Source organism: Parambassis ranga, chromosome 10 (assembly GCF_900634625.1).
Source record: "Parambassis ranga chromosome 10, fParRan2.1, whole genome shotgun sequence".
NCBI lineage: Eukaryota > Metazoa > Chordata > Actinopteri > Ambassidae > Parambassis > Parambassis ranga.
In genome coordinates this window covers 21,129,445-21,145,682 of record NC_041031.1, presented here as the reverse complement: position 1 = coordinate 21,145,682, position 16,238 = coordinate 21,129,445, and the positions used below count along the sequence as shown (strand labels likewise).

Sequence of the window (16,238 nt, the reverse complement as noted above, 5' to 3'; positions counted from 1 at the left end):
TTCTGCAGGACATACTGTGCAACATACAATAATAGGAAGTGCTGAGTTTATGTCAAGGATGCTCTGTTAAATGACTGATGGCCTCTAAGACACTTAGTGTGCGTCATGGCCCTGACCCAGATAAACATTTAGAAGATGGATAGATGGATACAAATGTGTTCTTTTTGGTACTACAAGTAGAAGATACTTTTTACATGGCTGCCACGAGAGGTAAAGAAGCCTCGCTGCAACCTTGGCAGGGATATATTTTCTTCTTCCGTGATCAGTAAAGTGAAAAATTGCTTTGCAGTGGATGTTCCTCTCTGTGTGCTGAGACGACACATACGAAGCTGTCTGTTTTTTTTTATTATCTTCTGTGCTGCTGATGTGAGCCTTTTATAGGAAGTCAATCCAGGGATTTAGAAATCTAAATGAGGTTAACACACAGGTCAATGTGGCTGCTTAATCTGCAGCGTGTTAGCTCAATTATCAGGGTGTAGCTGACAGAAGCAGACCTCTGCACGAACCAGTTATTAGAAATAAACAGAAAGGAGTGTGTTAGTGTGTAATGACAGAAAACAATTGTATCATGTTACATTTAGAAAATGTGTGTGTGTGTGTGTGTAGTCCCAGTTTTTAATCCCTTTCAAGGTAGATGATCTTAATAAACACCATCTGGTTGAGCAGGCATGAGGTTTACCTTTCTCACATACGTACATATAACCTGCTGCTAGAGAAAGGGAAAGCGGGGGTGGGACATGGAGGATAAAGAGTGGAACGAGGAAAAGAAGGAAAACAGATGGTCGCAGTGAGTCAGAATCAACGCAGGTTTAAACACAGTATGTTTCAGATTTAGGCAATTTGTGACAAAGGAAGGAAGAAAAACACGTTTATAGATATGTGGCTAAATCAAAATAAACAGACCTGTGTGTGCATATTAAAACAAAATCACTCTTTGAACACCTGTTTGTTATGTTGGCGACAACAAGAGCACAACATCCGTTTAAATTCAGAAATTAGCGGGGTTCCAAAAAACACTGAGCATTGTTAACTTCTAGAACGGTGGCTCAATTAACTGCTGTGTTGTACTGTATTTCTCTACTCTTAATTACCATAGGTAGACTCCTGCTAGCATTTTAGCACTTTGGGTTTTTTTGGTTGTATGTGCATTTGTATGTATCTAGTCTGATAGTCTGGGTGTCCCAGCTTGTGTTCTCTCTCACATTTACGTGTGAAGTGTTTAATCTAGTCTAATCGATCACAAAACAAAAGACACTGGTAACCACGGTAACCAAGAATACTAGAACAGGATAAGACAGAGGCCTTACCCGTTGTTTTTTTTGTTGTTTTTTTTTGTTGCTGCTGATCTTACAAGCTCACATTCCAGGTAGATTACTTTGTAACAGCATATTTCTGCTTCATCATCACGAGGAAAGATATGAAATGCTTTTTACAGCCTTATCTTTGGTTATTGTAAACAGTTGAGCATAGTTTTGGCTTCTGATAAGTGAAACCGGATCATAATTCATGTTTCAACACACCACCAACAGGACTCCCTGCTCCTTCCTGCTTTTGTTTTTTTTTTTTTTTTGGCAACGTCAGTGTTTTTTTTTTATAAAGCTCTCAAAAATCAAACAGCAGATGTGAAGTTTGAAAGTGTTCTGTTGTGTTTTTTACTGTTAATATTTATTATATTTGGCAGAAGGAGTGGAAACAAAAACAAGTCAAGGTTAAACTTAAACTTTTAAAACACAGCTATGCAGGTAAGCAGCGGTATTTGTTGTTGTGGCTGGCCTTGGTGTCTCAGTTGGTTTCTCAGCTCTCTCTCTGTAAATAAGAAGCCATCAAAACGTCCTGAAATGATGGATGGATTCATATGAAGCAAAGAAATGCTATTTTTATCTCCTGCTCTCTTCTCTATGTTTTATTTTAATTCAATAACCTGAGCAGCATGACTTTATCAGAAACGGCCTGTTCATACAGTCGAGTCAGGACGAGATGAGGCCGCTTCACATGAAGACCTGCGCGACACACTGATTCATAATTGATGGAAAACATTTGCTTGGCAGCAGTAAATAATTTCCAGCTTCTGAAGAGTTCAAAAGTTGTACGAGGAACAAGACGTAGCAGCAGCATCCTTAAATGTTGCTTCCCTCTGAGACTGATGCTGAAGGATTTTGTGCCTTTCAAAGTTAGAGAGAGGATCATTAATTACAGCCCGTGGCAGCCCGCACTGGGAAATCTCCGCTGTTCTTCAGACGCTGGAGGACGATGCCAAGATGCATCATTCCTGCAACCAGTCAAAATTTAGAACCGCAGAGTCTGACACATCATCTGAGATATTACAGCTGACAGCTGGACGTGCCCCGATCCATAACCCCATATACTCTAACAGTATCAGCACCTGAAGGAATAAAACCCCTCTGTTTTATCTGTCTCTCTCACAGGTGGCGATGAGGAAAAAGACTTTTACGTCCAAAGGAACACGGGAACCATCTCCATCGCCCGCCAGCTCGACGCTGCTCGGCGCTCCAACTACAACCTGACGGTGCAGGTCACAGACGGCCACCACAGCGCAACCACACAGGTCAGAGACACGATATGAGGACGCTGCTTCACTGACAGCTAGAAGGGAAACCACAATTATATGTTATTGTGGCTAGTGAAAGGAAAGCTTTGGGCCACACATGGACAAGGGGGAAAGCAATGCATTCTGGGTGTTGGAGTTTGAAATACCACAGCCCTCATTTTCTGTCTTCTCTGGACAGATGTGAAATTTCTTCTCACCTTTCTGCTCTATTGGCCAGATATATTCAATTTCTCATTTTCCATCAGCAAAGTGTCACTTTACATCAGTTGGATGGTTCACATTATTGTCCTCTGGACATTCGTTTTTATAAGTGAATTATTTGCCCACTTTCAAGACATTTAGGTAAATTAATTTTTCAGCGACTTGCTGTTTTTTGTCGATAAGAACACTTTCTAAAGTTACTGGTGTCTCTTATTGTGAGCTGTGATGAAGCAAGAAAGATAGAGCAAAACAGCAAATCATCAAAATGTACACCTCTTCTCGTATCTGAAGTCCGAACGTGTGATGTCACCGTAAACTTATTGTTCACATCAGCCCACTGTGGAGCGGCAGCAGCAGCATCCAAACCAACACAATCTGAAACTTTATTTACGGCTCCGTTTCATTCTGAAAAACCTCTGGTCCAGAATCTAATTCCACATGCTGCAGGCGGCTGCGGATCAGGTGCTGCGTGTGAAGCAGCTTTGAAGTGCTCCCTTCCATATTCAATGTTGTTCACGCTGACCATCCATTTTCTCAAACCCTGTGTGTTCCATCTCCAATCTGCAGGCCTACGTGCGTGTACTGGACATGAATGAGCATCGTCCCGTCTTCCTGAAACCGCTGTATGAGGTGAGAGTCATAGGAACTTTTTTGCACTGTCCCCTTTGGAAGCTGAGAAAATGGTAATTATAAGGAGGTACAGAATTATAATGGAGATATTTTGTCGAGTTGTTGTGGAGTAGTTGTTGTCGTTTCTGTGTTTTAGCCACTTTTGAGTCACTGGGATAATTACTGTTAGCACTTCTTATTTCCAATTTAAATTTTTTGTTTTGTATTATAAAATTAAATTGATTTTTTTCTTACCTCTGTGATTAAGGTGAGGGTCCCTGAGGACACCTCCCCATGGAAGGACATCCTGCAGATCAGCGCTCAGGACGCCGACGCCAATAGCAAGCTAGTGTTCTCCATCCACAGCAGCCTCCACCCAGACAGCACCAAGTTTTTCCACTTGGACCCGAAAAGCGGAGTCCTGGTGATGACGGAGGAGCTGGACTACGAGATGATCTCCGTTCACACACTCATCATCATGGTAATGATAGAGTAGAATGTCTTGATAAAGTGTTTGAAAGAACTGAGTATCAGACCCAGAAGGAAAGGCTGTAGTGATGTATGTTTTAATTTTGTGTTCATCTAGAATTTTTCGGTTTCTGAAATTTTTTGAAAATTTTCTCAGGTGCGTGACCAGGAGATTCCTGTGAAGAGGAACTTTGCAAAGGTAGTGGTTCACGTGGAGGACTGTAACGACCACTCGCCGGCGTTCCTCAGCCCCCGCTACGAGGCCACCATCTCCAACCTGGCCCCCACCGGCTCTGAGGTTGTCCGTGTCAAGGCCCTGGACAAGGACATGGGGAGCAACGCTGACATCAGCTACTCACTGCACTCTGGTGAGCAGCCCTGTTTTAGTTTCACAATTATTTAATTAAACACATTATCTGGAAGCTGCCACTGCTGTCTAATGTCGAACAGTGAGCTGACCCCTCTACAACCACAGGGCCGAAAGGCCAAATGTCAGCCACTCAGCACCAGTGAAGCAAAGGGTTCAAGGGCAGAGTGATGATATCTGAGGGAGTTTCTCCATTACTCAGCCATGATTCTTTGTTCTGGATCTGAATTTAAATGTCCAGGTCTCAGTTCTCCTCACTTCTCACACTGACCCCCTGAGAGACTCATGGAACAGCTGAGGCACGCAGCCTGTGTAAGATGTTATGCAGAGGGTGTTGCTGATCATGTGTGATCAAAGCAGTTGTGGAAAATGTGACAGAGCACGACCCCAGCTGCTGCAGTGGAACACATTATGCCTACTCAGTATGTTTTACCCCGAAGAGAACATCCGTCTTTACAATTATTCTCTCAAATTCAGCTGTTTCTCCTGAGATAAATGTCACTGTTCTCCGCCTTAAATCACTGCAGTTGAACCAGTAAAATTACACTTTTATCTCTGACAACACAGCTCCACCCTCTATCATATATATATATATATATATATATATATAGATATATATATATATCTATAGATCTATATATATATATATATATATATATATATCTATATCTATCTATCTATATATATATATAGATAGATATATATATCTATATATATATAGTTGCATTTTAAATTTTTTGTAATCTGTAATTTCCTTTCTCCCTGCAGGTAATATCGACAACATCTTCTCCATAGATCCAGACCTGGGCTCTATCAGTGTTTCCAAGCCTCTGGACCTTCAGCCTCAGGACCAGTTCCACCTGACAGTGAAGGCCACCGATCAGGGCTTCCCTCAGCGCAGTGACCTCTGCTCTGTCCACATCCACATGCGAGTCTCGGATCAAACCCCGCCCACTTTCCCTTCAGATGAATACTTGACAGAGATCAGCGAATTAAGCACCCTTGGTACCCCAGTGGTCACAGTGTCCGCCTCCAGTCCAGCTGCAGTGCATTATGGGATTGAAAGTGGCAACCCAAATGGGACGTTTTATATGAACCCTTACACCGGTTTGATTTCAACCCAAAAGCACCTGGATTTTGAGAACTGTGAATCCTACAAGCTCAAAGTTACGGCCTCTACCACAGCTGGAGCCGTGTCCAGGACGATTGTCTACATATACCTGGTCGATGAGAACGATAACGCGCCTGTTTTTCAGCAGACAGAGTACCTGGGGCAGATAAGTGAGGCAGCTCATGTAAACAGCATGGTGACGGGAGAGAGGAACACACCTCTGGTCATTCAGGCCTCAGATGCAGATCGAGATTCTAACTCTCTGCTGCTGTATCAAATCCTTGAACCAGAAGCTCTTAAAGTCTTCAAGATAGACCCGAGCATGGGCACTGTATCTTTAATTGCACCCATTGACTTTGAAGCCAAGTCTGAGTATCACTTCACGGTGCAGGTAAAGGACTCAGGGGAGCCATCGCTGTATGCAGCAGAGCCTGCCAAGGTCACTGTCCGCGTCCTGGACCTGAATGACTGTCCACCACAATTCACTGCCCCGGTGTACGAGCAATCCATCATGTCCCCAACTGTCAGAGATGCAGAGGTTGTACGCGTCACAGCCCATGACGCCGACTCGGCAGTCTCATACAGCATCGCTGAGGGAAATCTTCACAACGCCTTTTCTATTCACCCCAATACTGGAGTCATCACGGTGAGCAATGTGTCTGAATTCCGGCCGTTTTACGAGCTGGTTGTCAAAGCCTCTGACGGCCTCTACAAAGACTCCGCAACTGTCAGAGTGAATGTAACAAACGTGGCCGCGAGCGATCTCAGATTTGAGCAGATGGTTTATTTAGCAAGCGTTACTGAAAACCTAAAGACAGTCAAAACTTTGGTGGCTCTTAAAGTTACAGGATGTTACTTCAATGAGCCTCTTTTATATTCTGTCGTAAACCCGATGGGAAAGTTTGTAATTTCTCAGACGTCCGGTGTGCTTGAAACCACCGGTGTCCCATTTGACAGAGAAGAACAAGATGTTTATGAAGTCATGGTGAAAGTACAAGACATGAGAACACCACCCAGAACCGCTACAACCCAGGTCAAGGTTTTTATAGATGATGTCAATGACAACTCTCCACAGTTTCTAAATTTGCCATTTTCAATGATGATTTCTGAAGACTCGGAACCAGGAGATGTTTTGTATCAAGCCACAGCAATTGATCGGGATCTGGGAGAAAATGGATCCATCATGTACTCCCTGGAAGAGGACTATGACCTCTTCAGGATAGACCCAGATGTCGGCGACGTGTCCCTGCAAAGACCTCTTGATTTTGAAGCTCTTAATAAATACGTGTTGACTGTCTTGGCGTCAGATGAAGGGGAGCCCAGTTATAGCACTGTAGCTCAACTTAGCATTCAAGTAAGGAATCGAACCAACCCAGTTTTCCAGACTCTTCTTTATCCATTGAAGGTTCCTGAAAATGTGCCCCCATTTACCACCATTCTTCATGTCCAGGCCAGGAACCCTGAGGGTTATCGACTTATCTACAATCTCGAGGAGGAGAACGCCTCAAAACATTTTCACATTGATTTCAAAACTGGAATTCTGACCATCACCGACCCTCTGGACTATGAGAGCCAGACCATGCATGTGCTGACAGTCCGAGCCACTGATTCTGTGACTGGAGCTTTTTCAGAAGCCACCGTTGAAATTGAGGTAGAGGATGTCAATGATAATGCACCAGTTTTCTCAAAGCTAACATACAGCGTGAACATTGCTGAGGGGCTCCCAATCGACACCTCAGTGATACAGGTTTCTGCCTCTGATAGAGACTCTGGTAGAAACAAAGATTTGACTTTCCAGTTTGTTAAAACAGACTACAGCTATGAGACAAATTTCTTTGAGATAAACCCTCAGAGTGGGGTGATTGTTACAAAACGAGAGCTGGATTTTGAAGACATAAACCACTTTAATTTGAAAATCAGAGCTGTCGACAATGGGACTGTTCCTCTGAGCAGCGAGGCCTTTGTTTTAATAAATGTTACTGACGTCAATGACAATCCACCAGACTTTGACAGCTCCAGCTTCAAAGCCTCGCTTGATGAAATGGCAAAGTGTGGCCACATTGTTATTAAAATTCAGGCTTCAGACCCCGACACCGGAGACCTGAACAACCTCAAGTACAAAATCCTCTCAGGAAACGAAGGCCGGTACTTCAACATCAACGAATCCTCAGGGATTATCTCCTTTTCTAATGTCTGCAAGAGGAATCTGGATCCTCACTACAACCTGACTGTGGCAGTTTCTGACGGAGTGTTTCAAAACACTGCACCAGTCAACATTGACATGATAAGCAGCAACAAGCACAGTCCGTACTTCAAACAGAACATCTATGAGGCAGAGCTAGCTGAGAATGCAGAGGCGGGGACGCGTGTGATTCGATTGGCGGCCATTGACCCTGACGATGGACCATACGGCAGTGTCGACTACACCATCATAAACAAGCTGGCTGATGAGAAATTTGCCATCCACACAGATGGTCAGATTGTCACGACTCAGCCTCTGGACAGAGAAAACCCCACCCAGAGGGTCTTGGCAATCAAAGTGATGGCTAAAGATGGTGGCGGAAAGGTGGCCTTCTGCACCGTCAAAGTGATCCTCACAGATGAGAATGACAATGTGCCACAGTTCAAAGCCTCAGAATACCAGGTTTCTATCCAGTCCACCATAAATAAAGGGTCTCCAGTCATTCAAATCATGGCTTATGATGCAGACGACGGCAAAAATGCAGATGTCACATACACTGTAGACGAAGCTGAAGAGGTCACAGAAGACATCATTGAGATCAACCCTTTCACCGGAGTCGTAAGCGTCAAAGAGAGTCTCGTCGGCATGGAGAACAAGATCTTCAATTTCAAAGTTAAGGCTCGTGACGGCAGCCTCCCCTTTTATAACTCCACAGTCCCTGTTCAGTTGAAAGTGGTTCCTCCAGAGGTTCCACTTCCCAAGTTCTCGGAGCCGCTGTACACCTTCACAGCTGCAGAGGACGTTCCAGTTGGGTCAGAAATCGGCTCAGTGAGGGCGGACTCCGACATGCCTCTTATTTACAGCCTGGTGAACGGGAACACAGTGGAGAGCAACAAAGACAAAGTGTTCAGCTTGGACAAAGAAAGTGGAACTCTGCTGCTGCAAAAGACCATAGACCACGAAAAGACAAAGTGGTACCAGATAGACGTGATTGCTCAGGGGAACCACAATGGAACCGACGTGGCATCTCTGGTGTCTGTCAGCATCCAGGTCCAAGACGTGAACGACAACCAGCCGGTGTTTGATGCAAGTCCATACAGGGCTTTCCTGGCCGAAAACATGCCAGCTGGAACTACAGTTATCCAGGTGAGACAACAAAGGTTTTATTATTCTACAGAGCTGCTACTCTGTTATCTGGAGTTTTAAGAATAAAACCAAAACGTATCTCTTCACATTAACTCTTTGTAAAGGACAGTTAGAGATCATCGTGTCTTTCGTGTTTTTCGTGAGAGATAAATGAGAAACACAATATCAGGTTCTGTTGAGTTCCCACCACAGAAACTTTCCTCACCTGTGTTTCAGCCAGCAGAACCAGGGTCTAAAGTTCCAAAAGGTTGAATTACCCAAAAAGTCCCAGGAAGGGGGAGATTTTTTCCTTTAGTTTCAGGAACTTTTATGGGCATTTAAATATCAGAGGAGTCTGTGTTGTCCAGACACCACCCAGGGGGGAATTTGAGGCTTTTTATACCCATATTTTTTAGAAGATTTTTTTATCTGAACACATTGAGCTATTATAAAAATAAAATAAAATAACAAATAGGTTTGTAAAAGTGTGCGAAAATGACTTAAATTGCTTATGTTTCTGAGGTACTGTGGAAAAAAATACTAATTACTTATTGGAGAAACCTTTACCCCTTTAAAAGTACAAGTGCCTTTAGGCAGATCCATCGCTCGTTAGCTCAATCACACAACTACACTGGAGCAGCCAACCTTGTTTGGTCCTAAGCCATAATTACACTTTGTTTAACCGTTGTGGAAATTTAAGATAAGAAGTGGCAGCACACTGACCAGTTATCTCACATCACATCTAAACAACAACAGCAGCTAGTCCCACTGAGTCCACAAGGAACTTCAGAGCACAACATACATGCCCCAGGTGGTTCATATATGTACTCAATAATAGCAAGCAGATGTAAAAGTTGTAGCAGTGAGCTCAGGAGCTAAAGATGGACTGAAAACATGCTAAGCAGATGAGAAAACATGGGCGTGGTGTGATTCTGCATTAAAAGTCTGGAATTTCTCACGCCCACACTTATCTCCCATCTCACCACAAGCAGTCAGCCATCAGTACTGAGTTTCCATTGAAATAAATTCCCCTAATTCATTTGATCCAGCTGATAAATATGGAGATAAAGTGGTTTATTTGTATGTGGATTCACTTGTCAAAGTCAAGTCAGTGCAGCCCAACCTCCTACATCAGATGTTCCTGTTTTCCCTTTATGTCTATATTAGCATTAGCCAAATGATTTAGCACAGCTTAGCCCAATCCTGAATGCACAGAGATGAAAGAGACAATGACAACAGTGTGTTTTATTCATCAACAACTTACTGCATGTCTGGACTCTCAGGTCACCGCCAATGACCCGGACACAGACACCAATGGTGTCGTGACCTACAGCTTGGAGTCACTGCCTGACGACACAAAGTCTGACATCACCGAGGTATTCTCCATCGATGGGGAAAGCGGCTGGATCACCACCGTACGGGAGACAGACTGCGAGGCGACCAGAGTCTTCCGCTTCAACGTGGTTGCCACCGACCACGGCGGTGACGTCAAGCTCTCGACCAGTGTCCTGGTGGAGGTGATGGTGACGGACGAGAACGACAACCCGCCCAAATTCTCTGAGGACGTGTACCGCACCTCGGTAGTGGAGAACACCACACCTTTTGAACCCATTGTCTCCATGACGACAACAGATGCTGATGTGTCACTGGAGAACCGCCTGGTGACATGTTACATCACAGGTGTGTATTTCTGAGTGTGTGTTTGGGCATTTTTGTGCAGGTCAATGTGTTTAATTATGTCACAATACTCACTGTGAAAGAGTGTGTGTGTGTGTGTGTTTATCAGTGAAATTACTGTCCCAGTGAAGATTTGTCTCTCTGTGGGATTTGTCAATACGTTAATGAGGTGAAATGAAATCCATGCTAATCACCCTCGACGGAGTCGGGATATTATTCAGCCACACATTAATCGCAAAGAGGCGGCGGCTGACAGGACGAGAATACCAACTGGATGGCCTGCAGCTAACAACCAAAACAAAACCCGGAATTAATGCAGATGCTCTGTTTTCCCCCCTCAGACAGTTAAAGCGCTCTAAAGGAGCTCTCTGTCACAACATTGTTTTTCGTAAGAGCGGAGCATTTGCATTGGAATTATTTATAATGGTAGGGTTCGGCTGATGCTGACACTCGCTTGTCACAAAGAAACAAAAACAGAAACCAACGCTGGATGTTTAAGTTGCCCACAGCCAGTTTGATTGATGTGAGGATTTTACTTATTCAGAGTCCAGATCTGCTTCACACAACAAAATACAAAATTCATTACTGAAGTTTGGAACAGGGCCGTGGACAGGATTAAAGAATTATCTGTGACTAGTCAAAACAGTATTTTTTATTTATATTTTTCTTACTTTGCTTTCCCAACATTAAATCGATACAGCGTATGTGACCTCTGGGTCCTCAGGTGTAGCTACAACTCCTATATCACTTATCCAAACTTGGATGCTTGATGCTGTTGGTAAGTTGCTCTTCTACAGGTTAAGTTTTGTAGTACATGTTCTCCATTTTTCTTATTTTATTAGAGACAAAATAAAACTGACCGTTCATATTTTGTTTTGTGTAAATGATAGCATCTATTGGAAAAACAAAGTTTACATCAAGAAACCTTCAATTGAGTCGTCATAAACTTAACACAAGGAGCTTAGCACATCATCCTCCTGCTTCTCCCTAATTAAGTCTGAAGTCTGTGTAGTTTTATATAAGCGCTGTACATCGGTTTCCCTCAGGACCTTCAGGCTGTTTACTCAAAGTAGCATCCAATTAGTATTTTAGTCTCTGCCAAACAAAACACAGCGCCACCTCTGTCACTGGCTCAGCCTCTCACAGCTGCAAGGACCGTCTCCCTTTCTTGAGGTCAGAGCACTGTTTAGTGTGACTGACTGTGATGCAATCTGCTGTAATGCACAGACTGATTGCCCCGTTCAGCAGCCGGTGTCAGGCGGTCTCAAAGATAAAGGTTTATACAACAGAGAAGAAAACGGTGAAATGCAAAGTATCCAGGTGAGTCAGGATTTGTTAAAACATCCCCCTCAATACAAAAACTGAGAAGACAGCAGACAGAAGTCACTGAATTATTCATCAACAAAAACATGGCACTGGTGCTCAGTATCAAATAAGCTGCTGTGTTAAATAAGAATACTGGGGAGAAAAAAACCATTATATTACTCAGGAGGTGGAAAATGTTACCGAAAGAGAAGAAACAAGACATGAGATTTTTCAATTACTGCAAACTTATCTTGAAACATTACAACAAAGAAAAACATCAGACAGCCTCTCCGTTGCTCCTCCAGATGGAGACACACTGGGCCATTTTGCCATCGTCCAGGAGGATGAGGGCCAGTGGGGTCTGATTGTGAAAGAAAGTCTGGACCGAGAGACCAAAGACAGATACATGCTGAGAGTTACAGCCACTGACGGGAAGTTTGAAGCTCCGATTACTGTGGACATCCACGTGCTGGACATCAATGACAACAGTCCACTATGTGAACAGGTGAGTGACGCCTTCCTCTCTCATCTACAGGTATTGATCTATGAAAGATGTTGATTCATTGCTTTGAATGTCTCAAAGTGATCAGTGCTTCCTGTTGAAAGTTGTAAATCAGCTCTCAGCTGGAATAAGGGGGTCCTTTGTGTAGAGTGGAGTCTGATTATTGTCGTTATCCTGCTCCTCCAGCTGGTGTACACAGAGGTGGTGATGGAGAACTCGCCTCCCGGCATGTTCGTGCTGAAGGTCTCTGCTTCAGATCCAGACGTGGGAGCTAATGGTCAGATCTCATACACCCTCCACGGTCCAGACGCAGACAAGTTCCACCTCGAACACAGGACAGGTATGATAACGTTTGGGGTTTAAAACACTCGCCTCTCGCTAACTGTGTGTGTTTGAACTAGCTGTCGCCTCTCTCCAGGCGAGCTGTTCACTCTCGCCGTGTTGGACCGTGAGAAGGAAGTGGAGTTCAACATGGTGGCGAAAGCGACGGATGGCGGGGGTCGATCCTGTCAGGCCGACATCCTGCTGATGATCCAGGACATGAACGACAACCCTCCCCGCTTCTCTTCCAGCCACTATGAGGTCACCGTGTTCGACAACACCACCGTGCGCACGCCCATCGCCGTCATATACGCCAAAGACCCGGACACAGGTGAGCAGCTGCCGAGTTCTAAATGTCATCTCGGGGCAGCAGCGAACAGCGAGAGAGAGAGAGAGAACATTATACTGGTTTTCTCAGGTCAGAGCGTGTCGTGACAGACCTTTGGTATCAGCAATCCTTTTTAAACTATTAAACCTTAATACACTGGCTTTGTGTGAGTATGAGCTGATCCCAAACATAATAACACTCTAAGTCAGAGTTTGCTTTTTGAAACACCCACCTGATACCTCTCATTCCAGCTGTATTTGTAATATTTGCTGCTCACAGACTATCACCTTTAACCCCAGCAGCTTTTAACTTGTGTTTATAATCAGTATTCAGCTCTCTGAAGTTTCACGTTGTGAGATGTTTGCAAGTGTTTTCAATTACTCAGTTTTAACACTGATTTAACCCCCCGGAAAAACGTAAAGTAACTCAGAACTGATCTGTTCTGATTGAAGTGAGTCGGCACAGTTGGGTGCAAAAATCCACTGCAGTGGTTTAATGTTTTATTCATCTGATGCCTTTGATAGTTGCTCACTTTTTAGGTGTTAGAACAGTCAGATAACACATGCCAAAAGCGCAAACAGCTTGTTGAAGTCTTGGGATTGATTTAAAAAAAAAAAAAAAAAAAAGACAACCACAAATACATAATAGTATTATATGTTCTGCCCACACACACACACACACACACACACACACACTCTGTCTGCACAGGGATGGACGAATTCAGACAGGTAGGTGCTCACTCACTCAGCCACTCCTTCAGATGTGCAGCAGCTTGTCCTCTTTCTCAATGCTCGCAACTGTTTCACAGACAAGAAAAACCCACAAACATTTTTTTATTCAGCTGTTTCATTTGCCAAAAAACGAATCAAAGCACTTTGACACATTAAGAAAATGAATTAGATCTGTTCTAGGATCGATATAATCCTTCCACTTTTTACAACTCATGCCCTAAAATCCAACATTTGGCCTTTAGAACTGCAGCGTCACCTTCAGGCCGGTCCGTCATCTGTTTGTTAAGAGTTTCTGTTAAAAATGCCCACTTTTAAACATGACCCTCCATCATTAGCTCCTGTAATGATCCTAAAACAGCAGCTCCAGAGCTGCCTCCAACTCTCAGGGTCCTGTGAGCTGCTGCATGTGTTACAAGGGATCAGATGGAGGAGGTGATTAATTACCCGTTAGGCTTTATTGCAGGCTTTTTGCAGATTTTTAGGATTCTAGTGCAGAGTGTTTCATGGGAATAGGGCCAAAAGATCAAAACCTACTGTTTCACAAAAACAGAGAAAAATCTGTTTTTTGTGCATATATTATACTTTGAGTGCATATTTAGTGTTTTTAGTGTTTTCTGTCTGAAGCATTTCACCACATTTTAGATTTTATGCTCTGACCTCCTGCTGTGCTCCAAACTCCAGGTGTGAAACTAACATTAAAGTTAATTAGGCTTAAAATTTCCGCACGGCTCACAAAGGATGACAATAAAATACATAACAAATGATTAGAGTCTATCTCTGTTTGTAGCATAGCACGGAAAGTCGTCAGAATTTCGAAGGCGTGTTTCATCTTTTGTGATCAGAGAGTTGAAAGTCTTCAAACTTTTTTTTTTCCCTCTGTGTTTTGACATCATGTCATCTCTTCTAATCATAAACACACCTTGTGAAAATCCAGGTGTGGTTTTGATAATAGTAATAGTTTCTCGGCTAATTTGTTTTCCCCCTTCAAATAAAAGAATCAAGGTGTCACGCAGGAGCTCATCTGTCGGTGCTCGTTCTCAACAAGCGTCACATGACTGAAACCAAATTATTTGACGTGCTTCTGTAAAAGACGTGCTTCTGTAAAAGAAACAAAAGTTCCTCTGTTGCCAAAATAAAAAAAGACTTTTAAGTGCAGCCAGCATGGATCTTTAAGTAGTATCTGATGTGATTTATTAAATGAAATGAGAGTATGTGAGTGAATCAGGGAATCGAAGTGATCAGTTTGAGTCTTACCTGTGTTTAATTTCGTCCTGTAGGTATAAATGCAGAGGTAAAGTACTCGCTGCTGGCTGGTGATGGCGGCTACTTCTCTCTGGACGAGTTTTCTGGAATCCTGCGGCTGGAGCGGCCTCTGTCGGCCGACACCCCGCCCACCTTTGAGCTGAAGGTGAAGGCCACCGACCGCGGCCTTCCCCGTCACCTCTACTCCGTCGCCACGGTGACGGTGGACGTGGTGTCCCTGGACGACTACCAGCCGGTCTTCCTGAGCTCTGAGTACACCGCTCAGCTCCCGGAATCCTCTCCGGTTGGGTCGGAGGTTCTGAGCGTGTCTGCGCTCACCAGAGATGGCGGAGGGCCGGATCCCATCATGTACAGCATCATCTCCGGGAACGAGGACGGCCGCTTCCTGCTGAACTCACGATCAGGTTAGAAGAGGTTTTATCTTTTAAACTCTACAGACACACTCACTGTACACTCCTGTCCAACGCGAGGCTTTGTTACTTTCTCTGCGATGGCTTTGTTTTTAAAGTTTTGGCCACTTGGGGGCAATGGAAACAGCTGACGATACAATAATTACGCTGGTTCTTAATAAATCCAAGTCCAGTTTCTCAGCTCTGCTCTTTCTTAGTGAACTGTGGGGTTGTCAGGGCGTCTTTGTTGGAAACAAAAGAACTTTAAAAAGGTTTAAAAGTAAAGAAAAAAATGATTTAATACGATTTGCCTCTGAAGTGGCTAGAGGCCGCTTGCTATTATATCTGCATTTGAATTAAAATGCAACACCACGGGTTTCCGGTGGAATCCACAGAGCGACATGCTCCAGGCAAAGTTAGAAATTAGCAAAATCATTTCATATTTTTTGATGGATAATTGCAAGTTCTTTCCTCCACCTCCCCAGGTGCCTTTTTACCTCTTCATCTGTTTTGTTGTTTCCTTAAACCTGGAGAATGGGTCCTCTGACCTTCACTTAGTCACATGACCCATCCCCCCTGTAGGATTCCAAACTTTCAGGAGCTCAGGAGTGAACTGCAGCTCTGCCCGTTGGAACGTGTGAGAGACTGTCTCACGGCCTGCTGCCAATAAATCATTAAAGGCCAGCTGGTCAGTAGAAGCGCATCCATTGATCACTGTCCGCTGCATTAGGTTTTTATTATTTAGCGGGATCAGAGACTTTTAAAGTTTGAAAACCACGAGAGATGCTGAACGGAATCTGGAACTCAGCCACAAAAAGAACAACTTAACAAACACATTTGATCCGACAAGGTTGTTGAGATTACTGTTGGTGCTTTGTTTGAAATGTTATATATTTATTCATGAGATGAGAAATACACAGCTATGAAGGGGGATTAAAAAGCCTTGTTTGAAGGCTTGAGTGTCTAAGCTGAGATTTGTTATCTGTGGAGGCTGCAGCGTGATGTTTGTATTGCGATCAATCAAGAATCAGAGACTTCACTGTTCAGCTCAGAAACAAACGCTAAACAAAAAGTTGAGTGCTAAAGGGAT

At 43.7% G+C, this 16,238-nt stretch overlaps 1 protein-coding gene across 2 annotated transcripts in view; it reads left to right on the top strand.

Annotated features, from left to right (window-relative positions):
* The window catches only part of fat2 (FAT atypical cadherin 2), an 80,063-nt gene that overhangs the window by 28,304 nt on the left and 35,521 nt on the right, over positions 1-16,238 (top strand). For both annotated transcript variants that reach the window (XR_003671406.1, XM_028417058.1), the window contains exons 7-16: positions 2,427-2,566; positions 3,338-3,400; positions 3,648-3,860; positions 4,005-4,215; positions 4,983-8,653; positions 9,916-10,312; positions 11,920-12,119; positions 12,303-12,456; positions 12,535-12,768; positions 14,774-15,163. Coding sequence is in view for 1 of the 2 variants with exons in the window: in XM_028417058.1 (XP_028272859.1) it covers positions 2,427-2,566; positions 3,338-3,400; positions 3,648-3,860; positions 4,005-4,215; positions 4,983-8,653; positions 9,916-10,312; positions 11,920-12,119; positions 12,303-12,456; positions 12,535-12,768; positions 14,774-15,163 (5,673 nt within the window). In the remaining variant the exon portion in view is untranslated. The remainder of the gene's footprint in view (positions 1-2,426; positions 2,567-3,337; positions 3,401-3,647; positions 3,861-4,004; positions 4,216-4,982; positions 8,654-9,915; positions 10,313-11,919; positions 12,120-12,302; positions 12,457-12,534; positions 12,769-14,773; positions 15,164-16,238) is intronic.